The sequence below is a fragment of the Setaria italica genome, chromosome II (genome assembly GCF_000263155.2).
Source record: "Setaria italica strain Yugu1 chromosome II, Setaria_italica_v2.0, whole genome shotgun sequence".
NCBI classification, from domain to species: domain Eukaryota; kingdom Viridiplantae; phylum Streptophyta; class Magnoliopsida; order Poales; family Poaceae; genus Setaria; species Setaria italica.
The window spans coordinates 48,598,400-48,612,649 of NC_028451.1; the positions used below are offsets into that span (position 1 = coordinate 48,598,400).

General features: G+C 48.0%; 2 protein-coding genes across 2 annotated transcripts; one reads left to right on the forward strand and one right to left on the reverse strand.

Moving 5' to 3' along the window:
• The first annotated feature begins 2,135 nt into the window (after window positions 1-2,135).
• Window positions 2,136-6,347, forward strand: LOC101757382 (probable apyrase 2). The gene is made up of 9 exons (XM_004958663.3): window positions 2,136-2,991; window positions 3,100-3,228; window positions 3,314-3,370; window positions 3,467-3,559; window positions 4,021-4,226; window positions 4,664-4,758; window positions 5,226-5,440; window positions 5,571-5,760; window positions 5,848-6,347. Exons 1-9 carry the CDS (start codon window positions 2,674-2,676, stop codon window positions 5,955-5,957), a joined length of 1,413 nt encoding a protein of 470 aa, XP_004958720.1. The 5' UTR covers window positions 2,136-2,673; the 3' UTR covers window positions 5,958-6,347.
• Window positions 6,348-7,624: 1,277 nt separating this feature from the next.
• Window positions 7,625-9,776, reverse strand: LOC101757783 (NAC domain-containing protein 48). Its single transcript, XM_004958664.4, has 3 exons — window positions 9,436-9,776; window positions 9,032-9,342; window positions 7,625-8,588 (listed from the first exon to the last, which is right to left on the reverse strand). Exons 1-3 carry the CDS (start codon window positions 9,614-9,616, stop codon window positions 7,989-7,991), a joined length of 1,092 nt encoding a protein of 363 aa, XP_004958721.1. The 5' UTR covers window positions 9,617-9,776; the 3' UTR covers window positions 7,625-7,988.
• Between the last annotated feature and the right edge of the window lie 4,474 nt (window positions 9,777-14,250).

A 14,250-nucleotide genomic window follows, 5' to 3' on the forward strand; every position in this document is an offset into this window, starting at 1 on the left:
TCCTGAAATGGTTGAAGCTTTGATATGCATGAAAGATTGGGTTGCTGCAGGCAGAAGAGGTTAGAAAAGTATCTCAGTTTTAGTTATTGTACAATATTTTATCATAATCATGTTTTCTAATATATGTGTCTTGGCTAACTATGATTTTCAAATAGAAAGATTGCTTCAATTGTAGGTGATCTTGAAGTTATTGAGGCTCTTGCTTCGAAGCTGAAGATTGAGGTCATTTTACTGTCTAGTTTAAGTCATTTTCAACATTGTTTGCTACTGTAACTTTGTAAGATTGATGCCTCCTATTTGTTGTAGGACGATGATGTCGCGGACAGTGATGAAGAACATGGGCCACATGAAGATGATCTGGACCTCTTTGACATGTAGAAATGTAGAACTTGTGTTCTGTTATTTCTGTACTTTTGTTGGCTCGCCGCTTGCCTGGTGGACTGAGGACTGGTCACTGACTCACTGGTGCCTGCCGTTTTTTTTTATTTTGGACCTGTCAACTTGTGATTTGTGAACATAACATTTATGAACTTGTGAGTTGTGGTCTGTGGATAGCATGTTCATCTGTTGAGTGTGGATTATGCATGTTCAACTTGTCAGCATGTTCATCTTGTGGCTGGTATTGACGTATTGTTTATTTGTTTGCATATGGATTATGCATGGTTGCTATTGTTGCATCGAGCTCTCTGTTTCTAAGTGGTTACATATATCTATATTTCCGTTTTGTGTTACCGTTTCCGATCGTAATCGACATGTTCCCGTTTGAAATATTCCGTTCCCGATATCCTGTAATACCGGATCCGTTTTCCCGTCCGACCTTCCCGTTCCCGTTTCCGTTCCCGGCCAAAAAATATAGGAGAGGGAATGGTTAAGATATTTTCCCGACCGTTCCCGACCGTTTTCAGGCCTACGCACGTGCAAGATTCCCTCCGCAGCCAGGTTCTACCTGTGCGAGGAAATCAGCCGTTTCTGCCGGGCTAGGCTCGCATGATGCAGGTAATTAGTCATCTAATGACATTATTAATACATTATAGCACATATTAAATGATATTAACATATTTCAATTAATATTAAGGAGGAATAAGATAAACTAAGAGCTATAAGATAATAGTTTCCCCATAATAAATGTCATGACGATGATTATTTATATATTTTCATCTCATACAACCTATCCTCGTCCGAGCAACCAAACAGCTTCTCGAGAGAGTCTGACCCGTGCGAGCAGGCAACCAAACACCATGCTCCTATATGCAATGGACCTGGCTCTGAGGAGCTAGGCTAGCTGGTGCAAGTCAGGTTAGACTTCTCCAGGCAAACAAAGAGGGGGTGTTTGGTTCTCGTTTCACCTCAGGCTGGCTCGCACCACGCATGAAGGTATGTGCCGACGAGACCTGCTAGATGAAAGAGGTTTTTGTTTGCTTACCTGCGCCCAGACAGTTAGACTCGATGCAGCTCGTGATTGGTTACCTGCACCTAGCCGTCATTGGCCGATCTTTTTTTTTTCCTCCCTGCGCTCGCGTGCACCGCGCGAGCCAGGCCTGGCAGAATTGGCCGATTCTCTCGTTTCCCTGAAGCCTGGCCGCGGGGTGCCTTTGCACGCGGAGAGCCTGACTCGATGCCCAGATCAGACAACCAAACTAACGTTACCTGCATCCCGCGAACCTGGTTTGGCCGCGTGCAAGAAACCAATCACCCTCAAAAAGTTTGTCACGCCACTCCACCTTGAGCCCTCTGATCTCTTATTGACCCCTCGCTACTCTAACCGCAAGTTGAAATTACCTCCATCACCACGAAATCTTGTAGCCACCCCTAATAATGTGGCCAAGAGCCACTAATCGATCCAATCGCCATATCTGGATCCGTAATGGACCTAGAAATAGAATTGGTATATGATCCGTAGAAAATTAGTTCACAAATCACAATCCTCCATCTCGTGTTACGGTCTCATTTTGTCATATCTAAACTAGATCGACCCTGTTCTGCACTCGATTTCGAAGGAAACATTCGGCGAAGGCATGAGGTGGCCGTAGAAAATTAGTTCACAATCCACCATCGTCCACATGCTAATCTCGTGTACGCGGTCAAGCAGTAAGAAGTTTCCGTAGCAAACACGCGCCGTTGGCGTGGACCGAGCATGGAGTCCCTTCCAAGCCTCTGCGCCAGAGCAGCAACTCCGGTGCCCCCGGCCAAACTCTGAAAGCAACGCGCGCGCCCCCGGAGAGCACCGATTCGGCTGCGGCGAGCTCGGCAGCGGGCATCCTTCCCTTCCCCCCTCCCCCTCCAGTCTCCTCCGTCGCGAGCAGCCGAGCAGAGACCAGAGCATCTCCTTCTCTTCCTTGCTCGCGGCAGATCCCGAGGCGGCTCGCATTTCCTGCCCGCTGCGCCCGTCCCGACGACACGCGATCCCAAGGCCGAGGTCAACTCAAATCCACCACCCCCACGCCCGCCTTAAACTCTGCCGCGCCGCGTCGCCCACACCCCGCCAACCCTCGCGCCACGACGCAGTCGCCGCAGCAACAGCAGATCCACCACCGACGCGCGCGGCGCGCACCGAGGCGCGGAGCCCTGGATCCCGCGGAGCAGGAGGCGGTCAAGCCGTCGCCCACGCCCCCCGGCCGCATCCGCTACCGCACGCCCTCCTCACCGGACCTCCTCCTCCCCACCGACGCCAAGATGCGCCCGCGCTACTCCGCGCTGCCCAACGGTCGCCAGGACACGCTCGCCGACCGCCTCCACCGATACCGCGGCGTCCTGCTCGTTGTCCTCGCACCGCTCGCGCTCGTCTCCCTCGTGCTCCTACTCATGCCGCGATCGCCCGCCTCCTCGGCAGCCGCCTCCAGGAGGTCGGGGCCCTTGGACGGCGCCGCCGGGGGTAAGAAGTACGCCGTCATCTTCGACGCCGGGAGCTCAGGGAGCCGCGTCCACGTCTTCTGCTTCGACGCCAACCTGGATCTGGTCAACATTGGCAGCGAGATCGAGCTCTTCGTCCAGGTATATAAACTGGCCAAATAGTACTAGCAATGTGTTCATCTATTGGATCTGGATCTCGTTCCTATCTAGGAGTACTCATCTTAACCTCTCCCCCCCTCCCGCCTGCAGAAAAAACCGGGACTTAGCGCGTATGCCAGTGACCCGCGGGAGGCTGCCGAGTCGCTCGTCTCTCTCCTTGATGAAGCCAAGCGAGTGGTACCTGCGGAATTGCGCGACCAAACGCCTGTCAGAGTCGGGGTGGGTGGCACAACGCACCAGTACATTTTGTAATTAATGCTTGATAATGTTCTTATTATTGCCTTCTTCCTCTATCCACTCGCAGGCCACCGCGGGGCTGAGAAATTTGGGAGCAGAGAAGTCTGAGGAGATCTTGCAAGCGGTAAATTTCTCTTATATCATTCTTTTTAGTTTGATTACAATGATCGTAATTCTTATTGACTGAATTTGACCATTGCTGAATCCACGACCGGTGCAGGTTAGGGATCTTCTTCGTGAAAAGAGTTCGTTCAAAAACCAAGCAGATTGGGTTACGGTTCTTGATGGATCGCAGGAAGGTGCATACGAGTGGGTATGATGCTCTGGCCTTATCTAACCATTGCTCTTGTGCATTCACTTCCCTGCTGATTCTCAGAAATGTTTGGCTTGCCACCATTCAATGTAGCTCAGGCTCTGTATTGATGATATTAGCTAGCGTACCTGCAATCATTTGAACTTCAAATGTTTCAGTGGGCAATCAATCTGTCAATCTTTTGAAGAACCGATATCCGGCATGCTGCATATATGGTAGTATATAAGAGAGTTCAAACCAGTGTAGATTCATAAAAGTTAATTAGTTTAAATTCATCAAGTTCTAATACAACAAGGTGAGTACTATAGAGCTTTTGATATCTCCTGTTCATACACTCTGATTATCCATGTGAGGTTTTAGGATTTATTCACAGTTAGTGCGAAAAATCTTTTGGGTCTTTCCTTTTATATTCTGAGTTTACTCCAGAAACAAGTAACACGCATTACTCTTCTCCCCTGCAGGTTACTATCAATTATCTGTTGGGAAATTTGGGAAAGACTTATGCAGACACAGTTGGAGTGGTCGATCTTGGTGGTGGATCTGTCCAAATGGCATATGCGATCGCAGAGAAGGATGCAGAAAAGGTTCCTAAACCATCTGACGGGGAAGACACATATGTGAAGAAACTCTACCTGAAAGGAACCACATATAATCTTTATGTTCACAGGTCAGTGTTACAAATTATTCAACTTTGTGTGATTACTGCTGTTTTAAAAAGTTCTTCTACTTTATGAACCTTGCATGTGGTAACTTCCAAAATTTATTTAAACTCTCAGTTGTGTTCCAGTCCTGTAAATCCTTTGTTTCTCCCTATTTGAATTCATAGGTCATAGTTTCACCAAAAAGCAGGTGTTGTAGTTCTGAAAGCGGTAACTCAAGGGAATTCTTATGTAATTACAAAGGCAGAAATAGCACAAAACTTATGCCAGAGCAACCTTAAGGGCATATTACGCCATTGTGTGTAAAAGTGTGACCTAAAAAACCAGTATTTTAGTACTGTTTCAAGGTGTAAAGTCATGCACGAGTGTTTTGTATGCATTTTGGTGTGTGTGTCTATTCCAAACCACACCACATGATTATGAGTTATGACTACGTTTTTTCCAGCTATTTGCACTATGGGTTGCTGGCTGCTAGAGCAGAGGTCTTAAAAGCTGGCAATGGCAATGGTTACAGCAACTGTATGTTAGAAGGATATCAAGGTATCATTGTTTACTTCTACTTTACTCTTTCCTGTCATGCGTTTCCTTTTTGTGTGTTATAATCATGAATTAGCTCCCTGCCAATGAAGTTGATTTATCCTTATTTCTGATACTGAAAAGATGGCGGTGAACTTTGTTAAGTTTCTTCAATATTTTGTACACTAAACAGATAATTTCGTATTTTGTAACAAAGTCAGGTAGCTGTTTCCCTCGATTTCATTCTATATCTGACTACTGTTATCATTCTTTGAGATAAGAGCTAAGTCCATCATTAAGATATTGTTATAGTGCTGATTATGACTGTACTCATAGATACATAACAAATACATGCGCAGATAAGAGATTATGAGCCTGGTTGGATTTGCAGTTTAACTTTCTACATGGCATGCTTTCTGCCATAACTCTGTATGTATGATCATCTGACTTTTTACTGACTGCACATACTTGTATTGGGTTTGTGTTTGTAGGGCAATATAAGTATGGCTCTGAAACATTTGAAGCCTCAGCTTCACCTTCTGGTGCAAGTTATTCAAAATGCAAGGATGATGCAGTGAAAGCTCTTAAAGTGGATGAAGCATGCACCCACATGAAATGTTCTTTTGGTGGCATTTGGAATGGTGGCGGTGGTGCTGGACAGAAGAATCTCTTTGTGGCATCGTTTTTCTTTGACAGGGCTGCTGAGGTAAGGTTCTGCTGCTACTGATTCTTCTAGCATTGTGTCTAAAGTCTGAACTTCTGAACTTGATTCCAGCTGGTTGGTATTCTTTGTTTTATCAGTATTCATTTCTAACCATCTCCTGGTGTCTGGTCAGGTTGGATTTGTAAACCCCAAGGCAGCTGTGGCTAAGGTTAAACCCTCAGATTTTGAACAAGCTGCAAAGCGTGCTTGTAAGTTGAGCGTGAAGGATGCCGAAGCTGCATACCCTGGTGTCCAAAAGGATAACCTTCCATATATCTGCTTGGATCTCGTTTACCAGTACACATTGCTTGTAGATGGATTTGGTAAGGCCTGATCAAATGAAAATAATCAGAATACCATGAAGGTTTAAAGAAAAAAAAATCTCACTTATTTTGCTTCCGTTCTCACAGGCGTTGATCCAAACCATGAGATGACCTTGGTAAAGAAGGTGCCTTACAACGGAGCATACGTTGAAGCAGCATGGCCTCTTGGCAGTGCCATTGAGGTTGCATCTTCATAGGCAGAAAACAGGTTATCAGGGAACATGAGAAGGTGTTGCCATCGTGAAGTTTTGGGTGGAGAGGTTTTCCTATACGATCAGTGCTGAGCCTGCTAAAATCACCATTTTGTCATTCAATTCATTTGGCCTCCTATACTATAGCTTTATACACAAGGGTAGTCTCTGTTGTACTTCGTCCCAGCTGCCATTGTGAGCACTATTTTTTGTACTAATGCAAGTAAGATGAGAGTCTCTATCATTCTTTTTGACCTCTACGAAGAACACAAGGATGTGCATAAAACACATCATTCGCTCACTGAGAAATGCATAGATGTATCGTCCATTGACTGAAGATATGACCTTCGTCAGTAATTAAAAACGGATACTGAGGCTTTGCCCTTTGTAACTGAAGATTGACTTTATGTGGTTGTGGCTGTGCTTGAGATAGCTTCACCAGGATATATTGTGTTCGTCGTCTCGCAGAGACCGTGGCGGCTGCCTGCAGTCGTCCTGCGCTCCTGTTGAAAGACGCAAAGAGCTTGAGGCTTGATGGTTTATTGGGCTCCTCCCCGGTAAAGATGGGCTTGCCATCGTCGAGTTGCCGTCGCAATTTTGCCTATGGCATATTCGCATTGGTGTGCATGTGGATCCGGCGGCTACTGCTGTGTGCTGTCCTGTGGTTGAGTGGCTCTCAGAGGAGCAACACCATGGGTAAAACGTAAAAGTCCATTGTGTTCAGGGAATGAGTTCTGATGCGTCACGGGTGAGGTAAAAACAGGGACAAGTCTGAACTTGAGCAGCCAATGGGGAGAAGTGCTGTATGGAACGTGGCACTGGGTCTCGAACAAGTGCAATTCGTTCCACGACTTTTTGAGTGCCCGGTGACCGTGTGGAAAACTTTACATGTGGATGACTCCGTCAAGTAAGAAAACCATTGCGTCGACCTCACCTGAAAATGGAGTGTCAGGTGTAAACAAAGCTGAAACCACCACGTCACGCGAAAGGCTATCTCCGGACGTCACGCCCATGATTTTTTGGTTTGTTTCATCGATGAATGGATAGAATTTTGGCGGGACGAATGGGTCGAAACTTCTTTGTACCAGCTTCCTTTGTCTGAAATGACCTAAAGTATTTCTGGTACTGCCCCCATTTAATTTTGTATCACTAGCTCACACATGCTTGCACTATAAGGCAGTTTTTCAAACTTGAAAACCACAGAGATTCAAGCTTCACCTGGAAAGAATTAATCAAAAGAGTGTTGAACTATGTATAGGCCAAGGAAAGTGATCAGTATATATGAACTGAATTTGAGCTGTTTATTTGGTCATCACAGGAGTATATTCTATCCTCTACCACTTGTAGAAGCTATCTGGAATCATGCACTTTGCTGAAGGAGCTCCTACCAGAGAATCATCTGTATCCATCCATCCTTTTCCACAGCCGTCATTTTATTATTCGTCGAATTTCTAGGGCAATGGCGGCTACCACAATACTAATGCTATTTCCCGGAAAAGAAAAACAGCTTTACTTACTAGTGTAATAAAAGTAATCGCTGAAAGGTCAATCCACCACTCAACCACTGTGAAAACGGCGCGCCGTGAATTGCCATCCACAACACCTGAATGAAATCGCATGCACCATTGTACCATTTCCAGAGCCATATGTTTTTCAAAATAACACTACTCTTGTTGCAGCTAATGATCTTTTACCGTATACATTAATTAATTTCCAGTAAAGAATCATTATTGATGTGGCTACATATACTCGTAACTAGAAGCAGTAGTACATGAGATGAGAATGAGATCAAGCTCCAGCTAGCTTTGCACTGTGCCTGAAATGAATAGTACATACAACAGTACATAGGAGAAAAAAATCGCATGCCTAGGCGTAGTACTTGTTCAATACTAGTTCTAGTACAATACTACAATACTTCTTCATCGCACGATCCATTTTAATGCGCATACCCGAATTCTTTCTTCTCATGTCGCCGCAGGTGACGGATCCGTAGACTTCTTAATGATCATCATCAGTTCATTCCGAACTAAAAGTCAATTAGAACTGAGGAAGCATGTGATGGTTGAGGCCGCCCAGCACGGACGTCGTCGTCGCGGGCAAGCCGCCCGCCGGCTGCGGCGCGTCGAAGCACGACCCGTTGAGCCTCTTGGCCGCCGCCGGCGGGTGGATCATCGCGGCGCACTCGTCGTCCGGGCTCAACATGGCCTTGCGCTTCCCGCCGGCGGCCTGGGTCGACGGCGAGTAGATCGTCGTCAGGTCGGGGTGCGCGCTGCTGTCGCCGCCGACGGCGAGGAGCTGGTTGAGGGACGGGTGCACGGCGAGCAGGTCCTGCTCGGCCGGCGTGGTGGTGTCGAAGATCTGCGCGAGCGCGTACTCGTCCAGTAGCTCGGAGATTGAGGGGATCTTCGGAAGCCTCGGCAGCAGCGCCGGCGGCTGTGGTATCATCGCGCTGCTGGCGGTCGTGCTAGTTGCACCGCTGCTGCTGGTGGGCGCGTAGGCGAAGCCGCAGAGGTCGTCGAAGCCGCCGGAGGAATTGGGGTCGTCGTGGTCCAGGTGCTCGTAGTCGGCGAGCGGCGGCACCATCGGCGACGCCTGGCCGGACTTCCTGTAGATCCGGCACAGCACCCAGTCGTCCAGCTGCACGCACCAAGATCGATGTCATCAGCGTCATGTCATGGCCATCGTTGTCAGCGGCCAGCTAGCCGGCCGCCTACCCAACTCGCAAATCATCCACGATACATGCATAGTATTCTAGTGATGATAATATAATGCGTGCGTCTAATTAATTAATCTTGTATCTATGGTTGCGTGCACCGGCAAGCTGCCATTCACGGCGACGCTAGTGCCGCGGTGTGCATGATGATGGGAAGGGCAATTTGGTCAACGAAAAAGCAGTGGCGACCAGCGGCGCGACGACTGGTGCAACGCAGGCAGCGTGCATGCCGCCGGCATGACACACGAATGCTGTTGCAGTCGTTAGGAACGAATCAAATTGGGCACGCGTGCGTGCACGGACGCCATGAGGAGACGAGACTGTGGTCATGGTCGAAGCTCGGAGGTGACGCAATAAGCACACGTACCCTCATGGAGACGTTCCTGAACTTGGATGGCGGGCGGTAGGCGGCGGCGAGCGGGTTGTTGGCGGCGGCGAGGCGGTACTCGTGCATGATCCAGTTGGTCTTGGTGCCCCTGGGCGGGCGGCCCTCGTAGAAGACGAGCGCCTTCTTGACGCCGACGCTCTCGCCGGTGGTGGCGTCGTGGATGGGCTTGTCGGTGCCGGTGGCCTTCCAGTAGCCGGACCCCGCCGCGCGGTTGGGCCGGATGCCGTTCGGGTACTTGCGGTCGCGAGGGCTGAAGAAGTAGTACTCGCCGTCGCCGTACAGAGCCTTGGCTGCAGCAGGCGGTGGATCATCGATCAGCTCTGTCGTCGATGACACATCCATGATCATGATGATGATCAAGCAAGCAAGGCAATCGAACTTACATGGGAGGTCCCATGGGTTGAACTTGTAGATGTCGACGTCGGCGATGATGGGGACGGGGCACGGCGCCGAGGCGGCGCGGTTGCGGAGGTAGTGCAGGATGAGCTCCTCGTCCGTGGGGTGGAACCGGAACCCCGGCGGCAGCTGCGACGTCGCCGCCTGCGCCGCGGACATCATCTCCATCCACCGATCGATCCCCTCAACGAGAAGGCTGATCTGAGGGATCAATGGAGAGAGAGAATCACCTCGACAATATGGATGGATCGATCGATCGAGTTGGGAGCTACTAGGTAGTAGCTAGACCAGCAGCTCGTGGAAGAAGATCGAGTGGGGAACTGACTGAATGAACCTCTCGGGGACGAAGGGATGGGCCGCTTATATGCTTGAGCCCGCCTTGTCCGTTAGCGTGACGAGGCCGCGGCTGCCGCAGTGGCAGTCTCGCGATTGTGCGGGGGCCCCGGGGGGTAGAACCGGAAAGTACAGCGGGCTGTCGTTTGATTCGTTATTCCTCACGTCCGGCATGACTCGTGGGGGCGTGTGGCGTCAGCTGAAGGTTGGGGGGGAATGAATGATCGGAGGACGTTGCAGCCAACGGCGCCCGGCGGTGGTGACCGGCCCAGCCACCGCAGGCAGCGCTGCCTGCTCATCAATCTCCTGTGATATCTCTCCGCCATAACTGCTGCTTGCTATCTTCCTTAAAACTGCAGCGTGATTGGTTCGTCGAGTGCCAACATATCCAGCAGGCAGGCAGCTGCCTGCTTACACTGTGCTGCGCGCCTGCTTAATGCTAGATGGTAGTAGTATCTCTGGGACGTGAGGGTACAGCTAGCTTCACTCAACGGTCCATGCATGATTTGCGCATGCGTAAGTGGTTTTAGCACAAGTATTAGCTAGTAGACGTTGAACGAAAAAGACTCGACCATATCACAGAAAGTTATTAGTTTACAATAAGGAGACACTAAATAAACATACTATATGTTCGCCTTTTCCTAGCTTGTACATGCATATAGGTCTCAAGACGTGTACTAGCTAGGTACCATTAATTTTCATCCGACTTATTGTATACAGTATACCAAAGAATTGCAAGCTCGTGCAGCGCAGAAACCAGCTTGTTCTTGTGGTATACTGCAGTATAGTACGTGCATGTGCTTTCGCGAACATTTAAATTTGCGACCATGCGAAAATCGAACAGAGTACCGGCCGGTGTGATTTTTCAACGCTAAGCCGTGGTGAACATGTTCTTGCGCCGATAATTAATAAATATCAGGAATTATTCATACGTCACATCCAATGGGTGGGGCTTCCATTGCATTGCTAGCTAGCTAGCTGTACTGGATAAATGAATGAACTCAGCGGGGCTGCTGGTCCTTGTCCATCCAAAGGCCAAACTCTCCCTTAACTCCACGACTCAAGTGGGCACGTATACTTGTTGGAGTATAAGTGAATTGCCTACGTCTTCTTATTAGCTTAAGCTTTGGGGTTGCGCATCTCTCCTCATCAGCTTAAACTTTTAGGTTGAACTGGTTGGTGCATGCAACTTAATATGGTATCAAGGCCAGAGGTCTCGAGTTCGAATCCTGGCGAGCGCGATTAAATAAAATAATTTCAACCCACTCCAATCTCCACGTATGCGGCCTGAGGGAGCCTGCACGTGAAGGGAAGTGTGTATATTTAGATCTTGTAAGGAGTACACATACATACTATCAGTCCGTCACTTCGATAAAATTACTTGATATATGCATAGAAAAAACGTTCAACAAAAAACCTGAGTACATATGATAAAAATGTACTTTATTGGAAAAGTGAGTATCTGAATTATCAACACATTTTCTTTTATATATATATATATCCATTTTCCATAAATTAATATTTAGATTTCCCGAGTTTCTTTTTTCAAATGGCTGATAGCCATTGTTCATTTTTCACATTTTTCTTAAGTGGACGAGTGTTTTAATTTATAGTTTAATCATTCCCCGAGGTTGAAAATAAATTAGTAAAAGAATTTCAAACCATCATCATCCAGTCTCCATGAATACTGAATAGTTATAGAATTGTCTCAATTAGAAATGATGAATTATCTGAATTTGACTAAAAACTCCTAGCCATTTGAGAAGTTTATCATTAGAAATGTTCTGGAAATTCTAAAAAAACTCCTAGCCATTTGAGAAGATTCTAAAGAAAATGACTTGGGAAATCTTGTAGTCAATATCATCAAGCTGTACGCATGCATGAAGTACCCGGTAGCCATGCAAGCGTGTGGTGTCATCAGAGCTTAGCTAAGCCTAATGTAGGTGCGCGTGCTCAAGTCGAGATTACCTACAGTACGTCGTCTGGATGCACCAAACATCTGCTTGGCAACTAACTGATCACAAAGAATCCATCTCTCTCCGAAAATATATATGTGGAGCCAGTTGAACAAGCCAAACAACACATCAATTGCCAAGAGATTTGTATGGTAATGAAAGGCAGGTCAAGCACCCGATCAAATCCCAACTCGGTCGTCAATGGACAGGTCGGGACCATCTTATCAAGAGAATGCTTATTCTTAGCAAGCAACGTGTTAACGTTAACGGCATATGGTATCTTGCCAAAAAGCCTGGGCCCCGTAGCCTTTTTCCGCGCAGAGGCTAGCTAGCGCTGCAGACAAGATCGATCGAGAGCGCGCTAGCTAGTTGGTGTCAGTAGCAGCAGAGGCATGTACGACTCGTCAAAGCAAAGTGGACAGCGGCTAAGCATCTAGCCATAGGGATCAAAGCCAGTAACAGGCAAGCTGCACATGGCTATGGCTGCTGTGGCACGCACGCGCGATGCAACAGCGACATGCTCCGATGATCCGGAGTCGCCGTCGCTGTAACTTGCGTTGGCGGGCGGGCTGGCGCGGTTAGTCATCCCGTCGTCGCTGCCGGCGGTGGGCACGTGTCGCCGTGCGCGCCCCGCCACCTGTGGATCGGAAGACGATGGATGATGGCGATCCATGGCGAGGCGGACTCGAGGAGGAAGAGGAACTCTTCCTCACTACTCCACTTGCCAAAATTGACATCCATCTCTGATCTCCAATCCATGAGGTGAGACGCCGGTGAGGTGACGTACGATGGGGCTCCTGTGCTAGATCATCAGTGCGTATACGTCAAAGGAGGATCCGAGTGACCTTTTAAATTCCTGATTGGTGAGAATTATTAAGCAGATAACAAAAATAACGAAGCAACTGGTATCAGTATGTATATTTAAGGAATGAATCAACGGAAAATGATGAGAAGAGGATAGTACAGATAACTGAACTTTTTCAGCATGTTTGGTATAGCCCATGCTGTGTGTGTGTGTGTGTGTGAGAGAGAGAGATGCATTGCAGAGGGAAAAGGAAATGGATAAACATTGCTGCTGGTGAGAATAAACTACTAAGGGATGTGGGGAATTCAATTGCATGAAGAAAGCGGTTTGATGCTGACGACGACCCTCCCTGGCGCATATTACCACTCCCTGCTGCATCTGTCATGTCTTGACCAGTACTACCTTCTATCTCGTTGCTGCTTCAGCCGCCAGCCACACAAGTTGGAAACTAAAGATTGGTCGATGCGTCTCGATTGGATTCAGCGTGACCTGCTGTGCTATCGACTAGAAAACTTCAAGATTCTGATAATAATATGAGTTTTATTGCGTGAATGAAAATTCAGAGAGAAAATCGCACCGACAGATACACAGTTGTCTTCTCTTTTGGTCAGAATTAGCATATCATCAGAACTGCTGTGCCTGGACCTTTGATCCAACTTGGGCAGTCAACAACTTAGATGGTGGTGCTGATAACTCTGTCCCTCTACATCTGTTCTTCTTCTTTTGGATGGACAGTGATCACATCACACACAGCAGATGCATGCATTTGGGTCAAATTATTATGGCAGCAGCAACAAGGTTGGAACCAATGGGGTGAACTAGCTTGAAGAAAGAGAAGTGCAGGCAACTACAGCAGTAGTGGACAAACAACTGACAAACGACTAAGAACGAAAGAAGGAATACGAAAAATACTGGAAAAGGCCGGCCGGGCCGGCTACATACGTAGGTAGATGGAGGATCACAAAAGTCCTCTCGTGATTATCCGGCGGAGTGCGTGTTCGATCTGCCCCACACGTGCAAGCAAGACCGGCATATCCCACTGCACATCCGATCCCTTTGCCCCTGCCTACACGGGTCTATATCCGATCCCTTCAATTCGCCCAGTCTCAGTGAGATCAGATCAGGCAGCTGCCTGCCTGCAGATACTACTGTGTCGTAGAACAACAGGGTCTGACGTGTGTTCATGTATGTGTGGTCGCAACTGGCGATCGATCGAAGATGTTGATGGATCAGGCGATGAGAAAGCAGCAGCAACTAATAAATGGATGACAAGTTGCTATATCTGCTCAAGAGCTGGTTGGCGGCAGTTCCTTTCCTGGTGCGGTAGATTGTGGCCCTACGTAGCAGTTCCATACAGGTTGCATTTTTCATTCTCTCTCTCTCTTTTTTGGGAGAGAAATGCAGATGCATGTCGATCTGTACGCATGGGCGGGCAGCTCCTTTTGACCAGCAGGCAGCTGGGGTGGGACATGGCATGGTCGCTTCGCTTCAGTGGACACGCTCCCAGAGCAGTGCTGTTGCACTCAACGGAAAAGCTTCTGATAGCTTCATTCATTCATTCATTCATTCCTCCTCTTCAATCAACCTTGAAGAGAAATAGAGAGAGAGAGAGAGCATCATCAGCTCAACCTGCACACATTATATTGGACGGCCTTGGCCTACCTTAGCCACAAGTTCAGCTTCTGTTTTCATTTTCTTTTTAATTAATC

Bases quoted from the DNA above. Each gene is read 5' to 3' on its own strand.
- LOC101757382 (XM_004958663.3), top strand. From the start codon at position 2,674: ATGCGCCCGCGCTACTCCGCGCTGCCCAACGGTCGCCAGGACACGCTC. The intron at 2,992-3,099 runs GTATATAAACTG...TCCCGCCTGCAG, and splicing joins AGATCGAGCTCTTCGTCCAG to AAAAAACCGGGACTTAGCGC. The intron at 3,371-3,466 runs GTAAATTTCTCT...CGACCGGTGCAG, and splicing joins CTGAGGAGATCTTGCAAGCG to GTTAGGGATCTTCTTCGTGA.
- LOC101757783 (XM_004958664.4), bottom strand. From the start codon at position 9,616: ATGGAGATGATGTCCGCGGCGCAGGCGGCGACGTCGCAGCTGCCGCCG. The intron at 9,343-9,435 runs GTAAGTTCGATT...CGCCTGCTGCAG, and splicing joins CAACCCATGGGACCTCCCAT to CCAAGGCTCTGTACGGCGAC. The intron at 8,589-9,031 runs GTACGTGTGCTT...TGGTGCGTGCAG, and splicing joins TCAGGAACGTCTCCATGAGG to CTGGACGACTGGGTGCTGTG.